We start from the raw sequence: 17,500 nt of genomic DNA on the forward strand, positions 1-17,500 counted from the left end.
ATGCTATGGGCTACTGTCCTGACAAGGACCTGCGGTGTGGCCGCCCTGGGGACATTATCCTGCCATGGGCATGGGTCAACTCCAGTGATTTGACAGTCCCACGGTGACTTGACAACCCGCGACGATTCTGATAGCCTCCGGCGATTTGACAACTCTCCAATTGTCTGCGCCATTAATGACAGGACCACGCCGTGCCCTACTATGAAACGAAGAAGGCAACAGTGTTAGGGGGTTCTTTCCAAACTCCTGAGCTCTCTCTCCATCTCCCTCTCTGGCTCTCCCTCGCTGACCCCCCTGATTCTGTTCTACTGTTGCCTAGTCTCTTTTCTGACTTGACCGTCGGAGGGTCCCCACCGGAGGCATCTCCGGTCAGTGTGGATTTCTTTTGCAGGCACTCATTTTTTCGATGATCAGACGATGAGGGGATTGACCGCAACAGTCTTTATAGAAATAAATTTATGAGAAATATCAATAGGCCACTGTATAAAACAAGCCTCTAAATTTCTAATCAGATGATGGGCAGCTTGATGTTTCCATAACCACCCAATAATTACGAAGGATTATTTTTATTTTATTTTATTTTTTTTGTGATGATAAGAGAGGCAAAAGAAACCACACGACCATTAATGAAAAGGGAGGAATCTTCAAAGTCTTTTACCCCAATAAAAACATGAGTAATCATAGAAAGTGAGAGGAAAAAGATGTTGTCACCAATTCTAATCTAATAGATGATGGCCAGATTGAATTTTGTTGTATTTTTCCCCTAATCTAATAGTGTCTAAAATTTGGCTAATTATTCTTCTGCTTGAATTTTCCACAACCAATCGATTATTGGGGAGGATTTTGTTTTTCTTTTGGGTGATGATAAGGGAGGCAAAAGAAGCCACCCGACCATAACGATATGGGAGGAATTTTTAAAATTTTTTACCCCAAAACAAAATATGAGTCACCATAGAAAGAGAGAGAAAAAGGATGCGGTTGTCACCAGTTGGTCCCTATCTCTTAAGGAGTCACAGAAGCAGCCGGCCACTAATGACGGCAGATTTCGTAACAGATTGATTCTCGAGTTCTTTTCTAAAATAATATAAAAATAAAATTTATTTATTTAAATAATATAAATTTAAATTTATTTATAAAATTGATATAAAATTGATAAAATATCATTCAAAATAATATTTTATCAAGGCCACATCATCCCTGCCTTCCACCCCAAATTTCTACATCGGCGTCGTCCAAAAAAAAAAATTATAAAATATTATTTTAAATAATTTTTTTAAAAATATCATTTAAAATGATGTTTTTCAAAACATCATTTTAAATGGCGCTTTTAAAAATGCCATTCAAAATGGCATTTTCTAATTTTTTTTCAAAAATAAAAAATAAAAAATAAAAAAAATTTATAAATAAAAATTTATAAATAAATAAAAAAATTAATTTTGAATGAATTTTAAAATATAAAAATTTAAATTTTTAATTCAAATAAAAAAGATAATTTTAAATTATTTTCTTTTTTTTAAATTAATTTTTTTAAAAAAATATGTAAACAAAAATCTTAAAAATTTAAAAAATTAAAAATATCATAGAAAAAGAAAAAAAGAGAAGTAATTACAAAAAAAATAAAAATTATAATTTAAAATTTAAAAGAAATAAAATTTTTAATTTTAATTCAAATACAAAATATCATTTCAAATTACTTTTTTCATTTTAAATTAATTTATTTAAAATAAAGAGAATACCCTAAAAGAATTTCATAAAAATAGGAAAAAATGAAAAAAATAGAAAAATTTTATACTTATAATTTTAAATTAAAAAAAATTTCATTTCATATTACAATCTCCTTTTCAAATTAATTTTTTTAAAAAAATATCATAAAAGAAGGAAGAAGTTAAAAAAAATTAAAAAATTAAAAAATATAATTTGGAATGAATTTAAAAAAATTAAATTTCGAATTTTAATTAAAATAAAAAAATAATTTTATATTATTTTCTTCATTCAAATGATAATTCTTAAAAAGAATATCTAAAAAATATCTAAAAAATCTTAAAAAATTAAAAAAAATAAAAAATATTATAAAAAAATGAGAAAGAAATGAAAAAAATAAAAATTATAATTTTGAATATAAACAAATAAAAATTTTAATTTAAATTCAAATAAAAATAATTATTTCAAATTACTTTCTCCATTTCAAATTAATTTTTTTAAAAAAATCTGTAAAAAAATAAAAAGTTTAAAAAAATATTACAAAGTTTTTTATTTTAAAAAATAAGAAAAAAATTATAATTTTAATTTAAAAAAATAAAATTTTTAATTTTAATTAAAATAAAAAATACCATTTCAAATTACTTTCTTCATTTCAAAATATTTTTTTAAAAAAAACATTCCAAACAAAGAAGTAAAAAATGAGAAAAAAATAGAAAATATAAATTTAAAATATAAAAACTAAAAATTTTAATTTTAATTCAAATAAAGAAAGATAATTTTAAATTATTTTCTCTATTTAAAATTAAATTTTTTAAAAATGTAGCCAAAATAAATCTTTAAAAAATAAAAATTCTACTTATAATTCAAATAAAAAAGATAATTTCAAAATATTTTTTCATTTAAAATTAAAATATATATTAATATTAAATAATTAAGAAAATAATTACTTTTAAGAAATATCCTATAAAAATCTTAAAAAATAAAAAAATAATTACTTTTTCATTTGAAATTACTTTTTTCATTTCAAATTAATTAATTTTTTTTTCATACCGCACCGTATGTAACTGTTCGTGATCGCAGCAGATCGAGATGTACTAGCACGATTTGATTCATCTCATATTAAATTATCTGATATATTATTATTATTTATATTATAATTTTTATAGTCCTTTTAGCATAACTTTTTCTCTCCTAATGTTCTGAGACACATTCGAGTATGTGTAACCATATCCACAAAGCATAATATCCGATCACTTAAAATTAAATAATATAAAATAAAATTAATATTTAATAATATTAAATAGAATAAAAATATCAAGCATACAAAAAATAATATAATAAATCTTACAAAAATATTAAGTATAAATCTAAAAAAGACTAAGTCCCACAAGGACGTCGTGATGCTCGTGGTCGCTTGGACCTTCTCAGAAAGGTCCTCACCGGCTGCTCCTGCTCCTGCTGTGACGGCTCCTCCCCTATATCAGTGGAGGAGGTCTGCTGGTCATGCTGCTCAGGAATAACTGATGCTGTCGGATAATCTACGAACTGAACGACCCGCTCAATCCTCTCATCTGGATATACGGATGGACCTGAAAAGAAAGTATCATACTCATGTGGCCAACTGATCTCCGGTGATGTCATCTGGGGGATGTAGGAAGAAGAAAGCGCTGCCATCTGTGGATCAAAAAATGATGGCATTTGTGCAGCATCTAGTGATGACATCTGTGGAATATGCGGAGATGGCATATGTGAAATATATGGTGACGGCGTATATCTCATATCTGGTGCATCGGACTGCTCTATACCAAGGCGCACAGCTATATGGATCAACACCAATCGCCACCAATATTTCAAAACTTGCTCTCTGCATCTCATGCAGTATCCGAATCCGTTCGTCCTCATCAGTCATAGATAAAGCACGACGAGTGTCCAACACAACATCCGACAAAGAATCAGTCTACAAAATAAAAATAAAACAATCAATATACTGTAAAATATAAAATAAAAATATAACACAAACAACATAAACTAATTTTCGTAATCTTACCAAAAGACGCACAGCAGAACTCTCGCCCTCATATCCGAGAACTGCATATCGAGACTGTCCAATGACTCGCACTGTAATGCTAAAAAATCAAGCCATGTAGTCATCGGTATATGAACGACCTCTCAAAATAGGATCACCAAGAATAATGTGATCTAGACGTGCATCCCAAATATCGATATACTCTGCATATTTGATACGTCAATCAATACAAGCTCTCCCTTGTCGATCAATACGATGAAGTACCTGGCTGGTATCAAACTGCTCTGGGATGCCCTGAATCTGACCAAACTGTCACAGGACACGATCGAAAAGATGCCACTCTACCACATCAAAATAAATAAGTGGCACCCTAGCAGTCCATATGTCATGTCCAACTGTACACATCTGCGGCAATATAATCAATATCTCATCTGTATATGGCTCCCACAAAAATTGATAGAGTTAAAATAAAAAAAATTAGTAAGCTAAAATTTTAATAGATTATAAAATTATAAACTAATATTTGTAAAAAATTTAAAATTTATCCGTCTAGATGTATCAACTAATGTATCCAACTGGCATCTATAAATTCGTGCCACTCTCATCGATACGTGATGAATGTTGAATGTAACATTCCATCTGTTTCACAATCTACTCATGTTAAATAAATTTTATCGAATTTAAGACAGTAAATTTTAAATAAAAAAAATAATATTTTTATACTTATATCCCAATGGTCCGTCTAGTCTGAATGGAATATCAGGATCATGCTGCTCTGATAGCATCTCGAGCAACTATCGTCGTAATGGACTGATAGTCGGCATATGCTCCCATACCCAAATCTGCAAAATTCAAAAAAATCATACATAATATATCCAATGTGAAATATAATTGAATATTAAAAATAAAAATTTATAATTCACATACCTGTAATAATACAAGATAACCATCAATCTCGCTCTGATCAGCATAAGAACCCCGACACATAGCTCTGTATAAGCAAGCTAGTACTGCACTGCCCCAACTGAGTCTACGAGCAAAGTTTAAATCTTCTAATAATGACAAAAACATCAACTTCATCTTATTCGATGAAGTATTAGATAACAGGACACCACCTAACAACTGCAGCACCTGACCCCTAACATACTGCTGCACCATCTCCTCTGGTGCATCATCCACAATATAAAAATATCGATAACGATCATCCAAACACTCAATCCTGAGTCATGAATGATCGAAAAAGTATGCGTCGGGCTTAAACCCTAGCAATCATAAGCACAAAGCCTGCCACTCTGGAATGGTAAGCATGGGATCAACTCCGGTAACTGGATCGCCATCAACTGATAGTCCAATAAGGATGCTGAATCCTGTAAAGTGATGGTCGCCTCACCAAATGGAAGATAAAATGTGTGCGTCTCTGGACGCCATCTCTCAAGCAAAGCAGTAATAAGACCAACGTCCATCTGTATACGACCAATCCGATATACTTCATAAAATCTAAGATATCATAAATAATCCAGCACTCTATGTGGGATATCCTCTGTCCTCCAAAAGTCAGCATCGGATCGTCGTAGACGAAGGTGTCTGGGCTCCTGCAATAAAATATAATAATTAGATAATGTATATGATTTTAAAAAAAAAATTAAATAGTAAATAGGATTGGAATACTTACGCCGCCATCTAAAATAGTCTGTGATCGATGGTGCTTCTGCAATGTAAGAATACTACTGTCTCGAGAACCGGGATACCGCAGATCATAAGCCATAATACGCTAATAAATCTAAAATAATGATATTATCATAGGTGTATTAAAAATTAAGAAATATGATAGATATTCAGTTTATGAGAAATATATTTTAAACACAATATTGTCACATAATACAACTTAAACACAAAATTCAGTTCATCTCAGGATATTAAATACGTATATTCAAATACAATCTCATAGAAATACATAAAATAATGATGAAAATAAGTCTTCGAAGCCTTTAATTTCTTCCACTGCTTGAAGTTGAAGTATGTTAAAGTATCCTAGGACAGCGGCGGCGGTCATGACCCTATTTCCTACAAATGCCACAGTGGTTCTTACTTTTTATTTGCCTATCATCCATCTCATTTCGTAATCTTATTGACTTTGGTTTACCTTTCTTCTTAGATCGCAAACGATGATGATCAGGAATACATTTGAACATACGTGTATGCATCCAATAATCTTTATGTGGTAATGGATTAAAGTGACCGCCTCCAAGCATTCATATATGCTGTAATTGTATATGCATCATCCACAAAATCACTAAAATGTACAGCAATTTTTTGACACACAGCTAAAATATGTGAACATGGATATTTGTACATGCTTCACTTTCTACAAGAATATTTTTTTCAACTAAATTAACAGTATGGAAATTTTCTCCACCTCGTAACCCTGCACTTGTTCTCCTCGTAAGCACTTCATATATACCTCTTTGAAGGTTGAATGCTGTTACTCGGTGCTGGTTAGCTTTAACTTAATCTTCAGCAATCTTAATTGCAACATGAAGAGTAAAAAAATTATTTGGATTCTCCTCTACATATCTCATGGCTTGGGCATACCTCGTATTGAAATATTTTACAAGATGATAAAATGTCATTTGAACACAAACTGTAATTGGCATATTTCTAGCTCCTCATAAAATACTGTTAAAAACCTTTGACAAATTTATAGTTAAGACACCATAGCGCAGGCCATCATCATGTGCCAATGTCTACTTCTCCTTTTCTATCTCGAACAACCAGTTCCAAGCCTCTTCATTCACTGTTCTGATCCTATCCATCATAAAGTCGAACTTGCGAACTTGATGAGCGCTTCCTGCTTACCATACTACTTTTTTCAACTGCACATTTTTAAAATGAGTGTTGAAATTACTGTAGATATGTCTTAAGCAGTATCGATGATAGACACGTGGTGGACTCCATCCAATAGACTCATCTGCAATGGCATTTAATATACCTGGATGTCTGTCAGAAATTAAGCATATTCTATTTCTATCTTTAACGATATATGTTCTGAGCTGGAAAAGAAACCAACTCCAACTTGCAGTCGTCTCCTTATCCATAATTGCATATGCTAATAAAAATATCCCATTCTTTGTATCAATTCCTATTGCAATTAACATCTTACCTTTAAACTTTCCATACAAATACGTACCATCAATGCTGATTACAGGACGGCAGTGCATAAAACCCTGGATAGATGGTTTGAAAGCCCAAAAAATATAATTTAAAATTCAAACATTGGAATTCACAGTTTGAAAAAAATTTTATGAAACAATTGTACCGAGATTTGCATGTTGAAGTACAGCCATATAATAGGATAATTTAGCATAAGACGGCTCCCATTCTCCATAAATATCAACCAATACCTTCTACTTTACACACCATACTTTTCTGTATGACACTGTATATTGAAATTGATCATTAACGGTTGCCACAATAGCTTCAACTTTAACACCGGAATCTTTCTCAATAATATGTCGGACTAGTGTGCTAATTATCCTTCCACTGACATGTTTGTGGTCTCGACTCAACCCCGTAAACAAACAAGTATGAGGACCATCATATTTTGTGATTTGAAAATATCCATATTTTTTCAACAATGCAGCACGAAGCCTCCATTTATAATTTTGAACATTATCTGATGATGCACATCGTACGGACCATAATTTCGAATGCGACTGAACTACATTATATGTCCGATGCTTCATAATGTGATAAAGATCAACAGCTCTCCTTACATAATCTTTACTCTCAAACATTAGACCTTTAGAAAATTCAGTCATCGAGGAGTTTCAAAACTGATTGTCAGAGTTCAATCTTCGACCAGCACTAACACAACCACCATCATCTAAATTTATATTGTTAAAATATTATGGAGGTTCGTGCAAATGAGATTGAGGTTCTCCCACATTAATATTAGCCTGAACATCTTCATCATCATTCTCATCTTCACCATCATCATCATTACTACCACTGTCCTCATCCATCCAACAGTCTTCATCTCCACTTTCATCTGACTCAAAGCCTAGACTATCAAAATTTATTCTACCAACTCCCCAGTCATCATTCTCTATATGAGGGTTATCTCCCGCACTTACCACTACTTCTAGCAAAGGAGAAGTCACCATAGTAGAAGACACAGGAGAAGTCACCATAGGACTCTGAATAATTGGACAACTAGGGCCGGTAGTAGTGGAATGTTGTTCTGCAAAAATGGCCTCAACACTATTGATTTGCACGATAGGAGTTACGAAAGGTGAGGAAGGTCCAACATTATTGTCCGCTTGAGTTAAAAGCCGACTATAGTATCCAAAGCTCGACACATCCTCCTTTTCAATATATAACTCTAAAAATCGACATTCTGAATATTTCAAAGGAAAGGTCAGCATTTTTTCAACATCTTCATCGTCATCAATTGGAACTAAAATATATTTGCTCTGCATTAACTGTCCCGATAGATTAGGAGATTTCCATTTCAATTTTATTTTATATTTTTTTTTGTCTACAAGAATACTGCTGTATAAAAGATCTAATAATTCTTGACGTGATAATGATGAAGATACTCTAATCATCCGATTTGCAGGGTGACTGTACTGCACACCAGTTTCATCATTCAGTATCATGCCATCGTAATACAATAGTATACGAACTCGAGTACTGGTCATTTTCTCACAGAAACTTATGATAAAATCAAAATCGAAATATTTAGTATTACTAATTATATTATCATTTCAAAAAATTTACATGATAAATGCAGCATATCATCAACAAATAGGTACAGATAGATCCTATCCTATTCAAAAATTATATTAATTCTATAGGTTAATTACATTAATCAAATGATACGCAAAAAGGATCAAAAGAAATTTCGGCAGCATTTCTCCTTAGTTCTCTCCACACGACTCAAAATGTGTGAGGAGAACTAAAGAAAAATACTGTCCGAAATTTCTCTCGAACCCTCCGCATATCATTTGAATAATATAATTACCTATAGAATTAAATGTAATTTTCAAACTGTTTAAACTGGACAATCAATTGACCAATGTATATATTTTACGATATCCGTACAAAAATATATAATCAAATATATATTTTATACGGATATCGTAGAATATTCTACATTGGTCAATTGACGGATCTACATTTTCATGAAATGCAATATATTTTAAAATTTTTAAATTATGATCAAAATAAATTTTAAAATAAATCTGAATATAATGAGATAAAAATTAAAAATAAAAATTAATGAGATAAAAATAAAAAATAAAAAATTAAAATAGATGGCCCGTCGTGGCCCATCGTCGGGGACCCACCGTATCCTACTGCTGGGGCCCGCCGTCGGGGAAGGGGAGGGCCGAGGCCACTGCGGGGGGCCGCCGCCGTGGCTTCCCGACGGGGCCCATCATCGCGGGCCCATCGGGGCCCACCATCGGGGAAGGGGAGGGTCGGGGCCCGTCGTGGGGGGCCGCCGCCGGTCGTCTGTCACCGGCAGTCAAGGGAAAAGAGGGACAGAGAGAGGAAGAGAGAGAGAGAGGAAGAGGGAGAGGAGGGGCCGGCCAAGGGAAGGGGAGGGTCGGGGCCCGCCGCCGGGGGCCGCCGTCGGTGTGCATGGGCCGCCGCCGGCCGTCTGTCGCCGGCGGCCATGGGAAAAGAGGGAGAGAGAGATTAAGAGAGAGAGAGAGAGGAAGAGGGAGAGGAGGGGGCCGGCCGAAGGAAGGGGAGGGCCGGGCCCGCCGCGGGGGGCCGCCGTCGGGACGCGCAGCCCGCCACCGGCCGTCTGTCGCCGGCGGCCATGGAAAAAGAGGGAGAGAGAGAGGAAGAAAGAGAGAGAGAGAGGAAGAGGGAGAGGAGGGGGTCGGCCAAGGGAAGGGGACCGTCGGGACGCACGGCCCGCCGCCGGCCGTCTGTTGCCGATGGCCATGGGAAAAGAGGGAGAGAAAGAGGAAGAGAGAGAGAGGAAGAGGGAGAGGAGGGGGCCGGCCGAAGGAAGGGGAGGGTCGGGGCCCGCCGTAGGGGGCCACCGCCAGGGCGTGCAGCCCGCCGCGGGGGCACGTCCAGCCATCGGGACGCGCGTCCCGCCGCCGGCACTCTGACGCCGGCGGCCAAAGAAAATGAGGGAGAGATAGAGAGGAAGAGGGAGAGAAAGGAGGTAGCTCACCGCCGTCGGGAGCTCGCCGTCGTGCCGCCAGAGAGGAGAAAATGTCGGAGATCGTCAGAGATTGCCGAGAAGAGGGAGAAGAGGGAGAAGGGAGAGGAGAAGAGGGAGAAGGGAGAGGAGAAGAAGAAGAGGGGAAGAGGGAGAAAATGCCATTTCCTTTGGCGTTTTCTCTTTTTTTTTTCTTTTAATTTTTTTTTCTTTAATATTTTTTTAAATTTTTTTCAATTTATTTAGTTATTTTTATTTAATTTTTTAATAAATAAAATTAATTAAAAATAGGGATAGTAATTTGAATAACAATTTTTTATTTGAATTAAAGTTTATTTTTTTATTTATGATTATAATTTTTATTTTTTTAACATTTTTTTCACTTTTAATTTATAATTTTTTTCACATTTTTTCATCTTTTTTTCACTTTTTTATGGCATTTTTTTCTTTTATCAAAATTGAATTCAAATCAAAAATTTAATTTTTTTTTAATTTTAAAATTATAATTATAAATTTTTTTTATTGTTTTCATATTTTTCTATTTTTATGAAATTTTTTGGGTTTTTTATTTGTTGGGAATATTTTTAAAAATAATTAATTTGAAATAGGAAAGTAATTTGAAATGATTTTTTTTATTTTAATTAAAATTAAAAATTTTATTTCTTTTAAATTTTAAATTATAATTTTTATTTTTTTTGATTTTTTAAAATTTTTGACTTTTTATGGCACTTTTTATTTTTTAAATTTTTTATTTTTTTGCACATCTTTTTTTTAAAAAATTAATTTGAAAGGGGAAAGAATTTGAAATGATGTTTTTTATTTGAATTAAAATTAAAATTTTTATTTTTTAGAATTTAAAATTATAATTTTTAATTTTTTCATATTTATTTATCTTTTTTCTTTTCTATGATATTTTTAATTTTTTAAATTTTTAAGATTTTTGTTTACATACTTTTTTAAAAAAATTAATTTGAAAAGAGAAAAATAATTTAAAATTATCTTTTTTATTTTAATTAAAAATTTAAATTTTTATATTTTAAAATTCATTCAAAATTAAATTTTTTATTTATTTATAATTTTTTATTTATAAATTTTTTTATTTTTTTTTTAAAATTATAAAACATCATTTTGAATGACGTTTTTAAAAGTGTCATTTAAAATGGTATTTTTAAAAATATTATTTTAAATAGTATTTTTAAAAATACAATTTAAAGTGATGTTTTATATATATATATTTTTTTTTGGGATGATGTCGATGTGGAAAATTAGGATGGAAAATTAGGGTGACATGGCCTTGATAAAACGCCATTCAAAATGATGTTTTACCTGTTTTGCATCAGTTTCGTAAATAAATTCAAATTTATATTATTTAGATAAATAATTTTTATTTTTATATTATTTAGGAAAAGAACTCTTGATTCTGGGCCGGTGTTCAAGTCATCTAGCATTACTCTGACAACATTTTTGCTTAGTTATGTTTTTTTGTGTGAGCGGTCCATATGCAAAATTGGATGGTTAGGGGTACCATTTCGTAGCAAAGGACACTGCCATGTAAAGATAGCAGACCAAAATGGTGTAAAACAAAACCCAAGATGTGGGGCTAGAAATGACTTGGATTGAATCAAACCCATACTGCAATCGATTAAATTGTCATTGTTTGGACTAAACCACTGGAAATGTATGGCTCATCTTGGATCAGCATTCCATCAAGAGAAATTCTGCCCAACTTAGTCCATCCTAGCAATATCTAATTGAACCAAAAGAAAAAAAATTATTGAGAGCAGATGACCATATAGTTGATCTGACAAATAAATGGGACCTGGTCTACTTGGACCAGGCCTGAGTGGACCACACGGGATACCATGGTGGATAAAATGCCACGTTATGACTTGGTTCATGCAATAATTTCTCTGAGACCTGACCCAAAGCAACCGGTCTTCCAATTGAATAAGTTGTGGACCTTTTCATCTGAACTTCTTATCAGATTACAATTCAATAAACCTGGAGGCTAACTTGGTCGCCCTCACCTCTCCATCATGGGCAACTCTCTCCATCATGGGCAACTCTCTGAATCATGGGCGACTCTTTGAATCATGGATGACTTCGTGGGTGACTCTCTCCATCATGGGTGATCGGCAACTCTCTCCATCATGGGCGACTCTCTGAATCACGGATGACTTTATCAATCACGAGATATTGATGCATCGCCCAGTAGAGCCCCTTCTATTGGAATAAGTTGTGGACCTTTTCATCTGAACTTCTTATCAGATTACAATTCAATAAACCTTGAGGCTAACCTGGTCGCCCTCTCCTCCCCATCATGGGTGACTTTCTCCATCATGAGTGATCGGTGACTTTCTCCATCATGGGTGACTCTCTGAATCATGGATGACTTCGTGGGTGACTCTCTCCATCATGGGTGATCGGCGACTCTCTCCATCATGGGCGACTCTCTGAATCATGGATGACTTTGTCAATCACGAGATATTGATGCATCGCCCAGTAGAGCCCCTTCTATTGGAATAAGTTGTGGACCTTTTCATCTGAACTTCTTATCAGATTACAATTCAATAAACCTGGAGGCTAACCTGGTCGCCCTCTCCTCCCCATTGTGGGTGACTCTCTCCATCATGGGTGATCGGCGACTCTCTCCATCATGGACGACTCTCTGAATCATGGATGACTTCGTGGGTGACTCTCTCCATCATGGGTGATCGGCGACTCTCTCCATCATGGGTGACTCTCTGAATCATGGATGACTTTGTCAATCACGAGATATTGATGCATCGCCCAGTAGAGCCCCTTCTCAATTGTCAATCACTCTCTGGTTCCGCTGGCCGCTATAAGCTTCTAAAATTCTAATTTGATAGAGATGGTGGGCTGTAGGGAGGATTTTTTTTTTTTTTTTGGGGTGATGATAAGGGAGGGAAAAGAAGCCACCCGGCCGTAACGATATGGGAGGAATCTTCAAAATTGTTTACCCCAAAACAAAACATGAGTAATCATAGAAAGGGAGAGGAAAAGGAGATAGAGAAAGAGAGGGAGGGAGAGAGGGCACGAGAGAAAAATGAGAGAGAGAGAGTGAGCTTGAGAGGGAGAGAAGGCATGAAAGAAAGAGAGAGAGAGAGAGAGAGAGAGAGAGAGGGCATGGAGAGGAGGGTGGGTTTCTGTTTAGAGTTGGGACATGGGTGGGTTCCATACCCTTCTAGCATGGATATTATATATTCGAATTCAATTTTGTATTCGAATCAATTTACATATAGATAGAAATTTAAGAATGCAACTTATCCGTATTCTTATCTATATTCGTCTAAAAAAAATAGATATGAATATAGATAAACAACTATCCGATTCATATCCAAATATCTGAATATGCATATAACTCTATATAATTTTTTATAGCACTTATTAATATTTAAGAAAAATATACAGTTATATAGATGTGTTATTAACTTGATTTATTATTTATCTAATAATATTTTTAATTTTATAGTTATAAAGTTTAATTATCTAAGTTATATCCATAATTATATCCATACTTTCAGTATCCGAATTATATCCATATTTGTTTAAAATAAATATGGATATGAATTTTTGCATCCGAATAATATTCGTATTCGTCAGATAAAATAAATATAGATATAGATATGCTAGTATTCGATTCATATTTGATCCAATTTTTTTTTTTTTTTTTCGATGGGTGTATGCGGCTGCCGCCTTAGCCTCACGTGGCCAAGTTTTGGGCCGGCCCTCACACATCAACTGAGTGAGAAACATGGATCAGTTCGGTGTTGCCTAGTACATGAACTTTGCCTGTAGTTTTGCACATTTTACCTTTTTTCTCAGCCTTTTGGCTAAGATCAAGTGTAGTATCTGTTCTTATCGGTACGCTTACCCTCATATTGACATCTTTTGGTTAGAAAAGAAAGGGTCGTGAAATTGCCCAAAAAGAAAAAAGAAAAGAGTTGGGGTTTTACTTGGGCAAAATAATCATTACAGATCCTCACAGATAGCCAAGCTAGTTCTCTGCCAAGGCTCTCATTTTTTTTGCAGAACTATTGCAGCGGTGCCACTATTATATTTATCTATTTTTACCATTTTTAACATGCAGCCCTTCTTTGACTGATGCATAATGGTAAGGGCTGTGGATCAGTTTTTTAATTTTCAATCGCTCTATAATCCATCACCATACTAGACGTGTATGCTTTGAGAAGAATCAAGAATTAAGGTTGTATTTAGTAGCTGGCAATCTATCCGAATTGTTGATAATTTAATATAATAATCTGAATTATTGTGTTTGATATGCTTTTTGGGTGGTAATCTAAATTGTCCTGATAATTCAGATTGCCTCATGGAAGACAATCTGGATTGTGGAGGGATAACTATCCAGATTATCACTTCTTTGGCAATAGTGCAGTAAAAATTTTGGATAAAATTATCTATGAAAAAATCATACAAAATTCTTCGTCCAACCCTCCTCCCTCTGCCATCTGCCAAAAAAACTGGATGGTTGATTAGGAAAATGCCGAACTAATAATAAAGTCTCGGCGAAATTGCTAAGGTGGGAAATCGTTCAGGTCATCGCGGTCTGTGAGCGAGGCCAAGTTCCCCTCTATTGCCTTGGTTTAGACGGAAGGTTGGAAAATTTGAAAGCTTAAAGTTTTTCATGGTTTCAACCGATGCATGAGACCCAAAGTATCAAAATCTTGCACAATATGCTAACCTGGATTCTACCACCCATCTTTCAAGCATTCTATTTTGATTTGTCAATTAAACCATCTATTTGGGCAAGCAAGGTGATCACTGAAAAGAGTGTCAAAATGTTAATGTCATATTGCTCGATAAGGAGGGTCAATATTATAAATCGGTGAGCGCGCGATACTGACAAAACCAATACATCAATTGAGATGAGAAACCATGCATTGCATCAGAACTTGCAATTGATTAATTATTTGAGATTTTTTGTACTAAAAGCCGAGAAAAAAATAGAATAAAACATATGAATAAAGTCATAATTCAACCAATAATCATTAGAAACGGATGCTCATGGCGCTTAGTAAGATTCATGGATTAAGTGATTAATGATCATTACAGCTAGATGATCGTACGAAAAAAAAAAATATCAAGCAGCTGCACCTCTCCCCATAAAGGAGTACGTTGAACTCTTGTTCAGAAACAGCGGGGAGATGGATGCGTTGCATTCACCATGCGGTAGCTTCAGCCAACAGCAACTCATTACCGTTGAGACGTTGACCTGAGGATGCCTGACCTGCATTGAGAGTGAGTGATTTATTTATTTATTTATTTATTTCACCAATGATCACTGCAGTAGCATCGATCCCCATCATCGCGAGCACAATTAGGATACGAGTCCAAGGCCTTCCCGCTATAAGTAAGTAATTCGACCGCCACTGGAGCTAAAATTGGACAAAGAGAAGAAATTAAAGAGGTGATGGCTTGTAAAAGAGTACCGTTGGTGCTGCTCCAGCTGGTGGTGCTGCTGCAGCTGCCAGCAGCTTGGACGTCGTCAGATGAGAAGCATGCGGCACTGCCCGGCTGTCCTGATAAGTGCGGCAACATCCCGGTGCCCTACCCCTTCGGCATCGGACCCAACTGCTCCAGGAAAGGCTTCGAGATCACGTGCAGCGGCAGCAACAGAGCCTTCATCTTCAACTCGACCATCGAGATCACCACATATCGCTAGGCAAGCCGAGGTGCATGCAAACATACCCATATCCTACCAATGCTACAACGCCACCGGCGTGGTCTCGAAAGGAGTTCAGCCACCGATTGACCTTGGTGAGAAGTCCGCCTACATATTCTCCAGCACCCGCAACATGTTCGCCGCCTTAGGCTGCTTCGCTATGGCATATCTGGCGGGCAATTATTATGATGACGCAGATTATCAATACGGTGGCGGCTGTGCCCCCTACTGCTGGGATGAGAGGAGCATCCAAAGCGGCTCATGCACCGGCATGGGCTGCTGCCAGATCTCCGTCCCGGAGGGGCTCGTCAACATTGACATCCAATTTGATAACTATGGCACGGGAGCACCGTGGAACATCAGCATCGGTCCATGCAGTTATGCCTTCCTCATCGAAAAGGACTCGTATAACTTCAGCAGAGCCGATCTCTTCTATGATTTTGCTACGAAGACTAACAACCATACCTCCGTGGTGTTGGACTGGGCCATACGCAACCAGTCATGCCAGCAGGCCCGAGCTAACTCCACCACCTATGCATGTCGCAGCAACAACAGCATATGCCAACACACGACCGATGGCCCTGGATATCTCTGCCATTGCTCGCCGGGATACGAGGGCAATCCCTATCTTGAAGGTGGATGCCAAGGTACGTAATTGATATCAATCTTTTTTTTTTTTTTTTGATGTAATGGGAGGCAAAATCAAGGTTTAATATCAATCCGTATGCTAATTTAATTACGCATGCTTGTCTGATTATATATTTCATTTAATTGACAGACATCGACGAGTGCAAGATATACCCTTGTCATGGTATTTGCATCAATAAACCAGGGACGTACAGCTGCACATGCCCACCAGGAACACGGGGTAACGCAACGGAAAGTTGCAGCCCTATTCCACCCAAGTTTCCCTTACCAGCTAAGTTGGCCGTAGGTAAGTTTTCTGTCTGTTCCACTCAATTGGATATACAACATATATGCCTACCACATGGACAAGCCATCTGATGGCTGGATCCGATCTGTTACCAATCTTTAACTTCTGGCAAAATTGATGGATCTAGCACTCATAGAAAATTTCTTTTTTTTTTTGGATGAAAACTCCGAAAAAATTTCATGAGTTAAAAATATCCCTTTTGACTGAAACCTCGCTGGCTGAACTAGATGGTATTATGATAATAGGCATGCATTATGCATGGATTTAACCCAATTAGAGATCTAGAGGAGAAGGATCAATGTCAATCATGAGGTTGTATACCCCCGCATGCAGTTAACTGTTCAATCCAACGGGAAAATCAAACACTTCTGTTTTGAACTTCAATCCAAAGTCATTGTTGTATGAGGAACCTTTTTTTTGTGCAGAAATCTTCTTCTATTTTTTTTTTCTATTTCTTTTTTTTTTCTTTTTTGTGTAAACCATCATTTAAAAAATATGTCTTATTAATAAGGTCCATATCCAATACCTATTAGTATGATATGGGCCCTAACCAATATCTATCAGTATGGTGTGGACCATTCCATATGGAGCCAGTCCAAAATATTAGTAGTAAGTCCAACAATTAGAGGTTTAGCGGATAGAGATCGATGCTCGTCGTGAGGCTGTAACCTCGCATGCAGTTGCTATTCAATCTCTGCCCGCTCTTTTGAGTTAAAAATCAAATTAATTTTGCTTGGATGATGTAACCATTAGGACTGAAATGTTCAGACATGGCTCCCCTTGTCTTCTGCAAACATGGCTTTTTTTTTTTTTTAATGAATTCGGAGGCTGGAAAAACAGCCACCTACCAATTTATTGGGAGACAGAATTTACACATGGCTTTTCTATATGTGCAGGATTCAGTGTTTGCATAGTCGCCGTCTTTGCTCTTATTTCTTCCATACTCATGAGGTA

The 17,500-nt window shown here is 35.7% G+C and overlaps 1 protein-coding gene and 1 pseudogene across 1 annotated transcript in view; both read left to right on the forward strand.

Moving 5' to 3' along the window:
• The first annotated feature begins 13,742 nt into the window (after positions 1–13,742).
• Positions 13,743–13,986, forward strand: LOC114913693 (U2 spliceosomal RNA; annotated as a pseudogene).
• A 1,300-nt stretch (positions 13,987–15,286) lies between these two features.
• LOC105037233 (wall-associated receptor kinase 4-like) overlaps positions 15,287–17,500 on the forward strand; it is a 3,630-nt gene continuing 1,416 nt past the window's right edge. The window contains 4 exon segments of the mRNA XM_073249694.1: positions 15,287–15,614; positions 15,616–16,259; positions 16,391–16,546; positions 17,443–17,500. The exon segment at positions 17,443–17,500 is cut by the window's right edge and continues 1,416 nt beyond it. Coding sequence (XP_073105795.1) covers positions 15,361–15,614; positions 15,616–16,259; positions 16,391–16,546; positions 17,443–17,500 — 1,112 coding nt within the window. The 5' untranslated portion in view covers positions 15,287–15,360.

This window comes from Elaeis guineensis, chromosome 16 (assembly GCF_000442705.2).
Source record: "Elaeis guineensis isolate ETL-2024a chromosome 16, EG11, whole genome shotgun sequence".
Taxonomy (NCBI): domain Eukaryota; kingdom Viridiplantae; phylum Streptophyta; class Magnoliopsida; order Arecales; family Arecaceae; genus Elaeis; species Elaeis guineensis.